Source organism: Apis dorsata, unplaced genomic scaffold (assembly GCF_000469605.1).
Source record: "Apis dorsata unplaced genomic scaffold, Apis dorsata 1.3 scaffold_200, whole genome shotgun sequence".
Classification (NCBI taxonomy): domain Eukaryota; kingdom Metazoa; phylum Arthropoda; class Insecta; order Hymenoptera; family Apidae; genus Apis; species Apis dorsata.
Genome location: NW_006263484.1, coordinates 163,311 through 165,583, shown reverse-complemented (window position 1 = coordinate 165,583; position 2,273 = coordinate 163,311). Strand labels below are relative to the sequence as shown.

The 2,273-nt window shown below is 36.6% G+C and overlaps 2 protein-coding genes across 4 annotated transcripts in view; both read left to right on the top strand.

Moving 5' to 3' along the window:
* LOC102678395 (BUB3-interacting and GLEBS motif-containing protein ZNF207) overlaps positions 1–420 on the top strand; it is a 13,902-nt gene extending 13,482 nt beyond the window's left edge. For all 3 annotated transcript variants that reach the window (XM_006614934.2, XM_006614938.2, XM_006614935.2), the window contains one exon: positions 161–420. Coding sequence is in view for 1 of the 3 variants with exons in the window: in XM_006614938.2 (XP_006615001.1) it covers positions 161–165 (5 nt within the window). In the remaining 2 variants the exon portion in view is untranslated. The remainder of the gene's footprint in view (positions 1–160) is intronic.
* Positions 161–2,273, top strand: part of LOC102679014 — a 14,164-nt gene continuing 12,051 nt past the window's right edge. The window contains exon 1 of the mRNA XM_006614940.2: positions 161–259. The gene's annotated coding sequence lies outside the window, so the exon portion shown is untranslated. The remainder of the gene's footprint in view (positions 260–2,273) is intronic.

The following is a 2,273-nucleotide window of genomic DNA, read 5'->3' as shown; positions in this document are numbered from 1 at the left end:
AAAAAAAAAAAAAAAAAAGAAATGTTATCATATTATGAGATTAGTGTTTCGTAGGTGGGAGGGAGTGATCGAATCATTATTTATCAAGATTTTAATCTCGATAAAATGGGAATAATATAATCGCAAAAGCTTGAACTTTTCATACGTTTCATGCTTTCAGAGTAACGGAAATCGGCACGTAAACGTATTGCGAAAGTGTGGCGAAGACGGTGCAAGAGGAGGCTGCAAACTTAAGCCATGAGATATTGTCCGCTTTACTGTACGTTGACAATATAATAGAAATTATGAATTGTACAAACATGTAATTCACCTGTTTGATCATCAAAGTACGAATTCGTTATTAATTTTCTTTCACTTCCTCAAGGTTCACCTCAGTAGGCACCCTGTTTGTCTATTCTTTCTCTCGACTTTGATCATTATAATATGATGCGAGTCGAATGTGAGCACGAAGACAAATGAGAACTCCTATGGACGGGCCCCCCCCGCCAACGTGTTGCAATCTTATTTCAAAAAGAAAAACAAAAAAAAAAAAAAAAAAAAAAAAAAAAAAAAAAAAAGAAACTACGCATCGTTATAAATAATACTTCATTTTCAGGGGTTGTCTTTCCGAATCGTGTCTTTCGAGCCGTTTTATCTCGAGGGATCAAAGGTGACTCGTGCAACCGTCGTGTTTATTAAAAATATTATAATTTTGAATTTCCCGCGGGAATTTCACGAGGGACGCTTCTCGTCTCTTCGATTCGCTTCGAGGCCTGCCAAGACCACGCCACTTGGCCAGACATTGTTTCTCGACCGCGCTTTCCTTTCGTTCTCAGATTCGGCAGGACAATCTGATCACAGAATTGGACATGTAGAAGTTCTGTTATTTATTGAGTGTCACATTATCAACTTGTTCCGAATAAAGACGTTCTGTGGAAAGTCCGAAAGATTGGGCATAGTCTGCCGTTCTGGGAACTCGATAACTGATAAATTCATTTTCGTACGTCGTTCTATTTGCATCGTATCGATCTTTCATATCATCTTCCTTCATTTTTCAACGTTCGCCGCCCCGTCTTTACCTTTCTTCTCTAAATCTAATCTTGTTTATCTTTTTTTTCTACTCGGCAAAAAAAGAAAAGTTTTTGGAAAGATGAAAGGATTTTCTCCCAGAATGGCGGGCGACAGCCACATATTGTTTCAACCAATCACAGCTCTGACTGCTGTTGGACCTTATCGGTCCCTTGCCTGAAGGCAGGCGATTGTTTGGACCTACCGTCCTAAAGTCGAGGTAGTTGTTGTATTCCCAATTGTACGCTCGATCTTTGTATTGTACGTTCGTGAACGCGTTTGCCTTAATTTTTTCTTTTTTTTTTTTTTTTTTTTTTTCCACACCATAATCGCGTATCTTTCAAAACGTTTGGAAGAATACTCGAGTTGAAAATCGAAATAAATTTTAGTTCTTAAAAAAAAAAAAAAAAAAAAAAAAAAAAAGAAGCAATTGGTAAGTTAGAAGCAAAATAGATTGGGAAATATCATGACCTTGGCTGCGTGGACGCGTGGCTGGACCGAGAAACAATATCAATCGTAATCGATAATTGAGTCGTGGGTAAATCGTGTTAACTGATTCGATCGTTCGAAATGTTGGAACGAGAACGATTTCTATATATATATATATATATATTTTCACAATTGAGTTTCGATTATTTATATTATTATGTTATATACATATGTACAGTTATATTTTTCTCTCTTTTTCTCTCTCTCTTTTTCTTTCTCTTTCTCTCTCTCTCTTTCTCTCTCTCGTTCGACAATTCGATCGTTCGTAGAATGCTTAGCTGGCTCTGTGTGTATATCGATACATCTGTATCTTACGTTGCGCAAAAATCCTTCATTATCCTGTTCCTTTTTTATGCTAATAATGTCTTTCCATTTGGTGACAGCGGATGCACGATTCGCTCGTGGGGATCGCTTTGCTCGAAGAACCGGTAACACGGTGGCTCTTTATCATTCTAATAATCTTTAATATAACAGCGGCTCTAAGCACAGGAAATTAAGTGCTACCTTCAAAATACGATACAAAATATTATTCGCAATTTCCCCCTCCCTTTATTTATTTATTTATTTATTTATTTATTTATTTTTCTTCTTTCTTCTTAGTAATATTATCATCGTCAGATCTTATCTTTTTTTCATATCGATTTCGATGGACGGGCGATCGCGTCTCTTTACGCGAAATTCGATCGAACGGAATGAAAACGATTTTGGAAAAATTCGAATACGGATATATTTTCCAT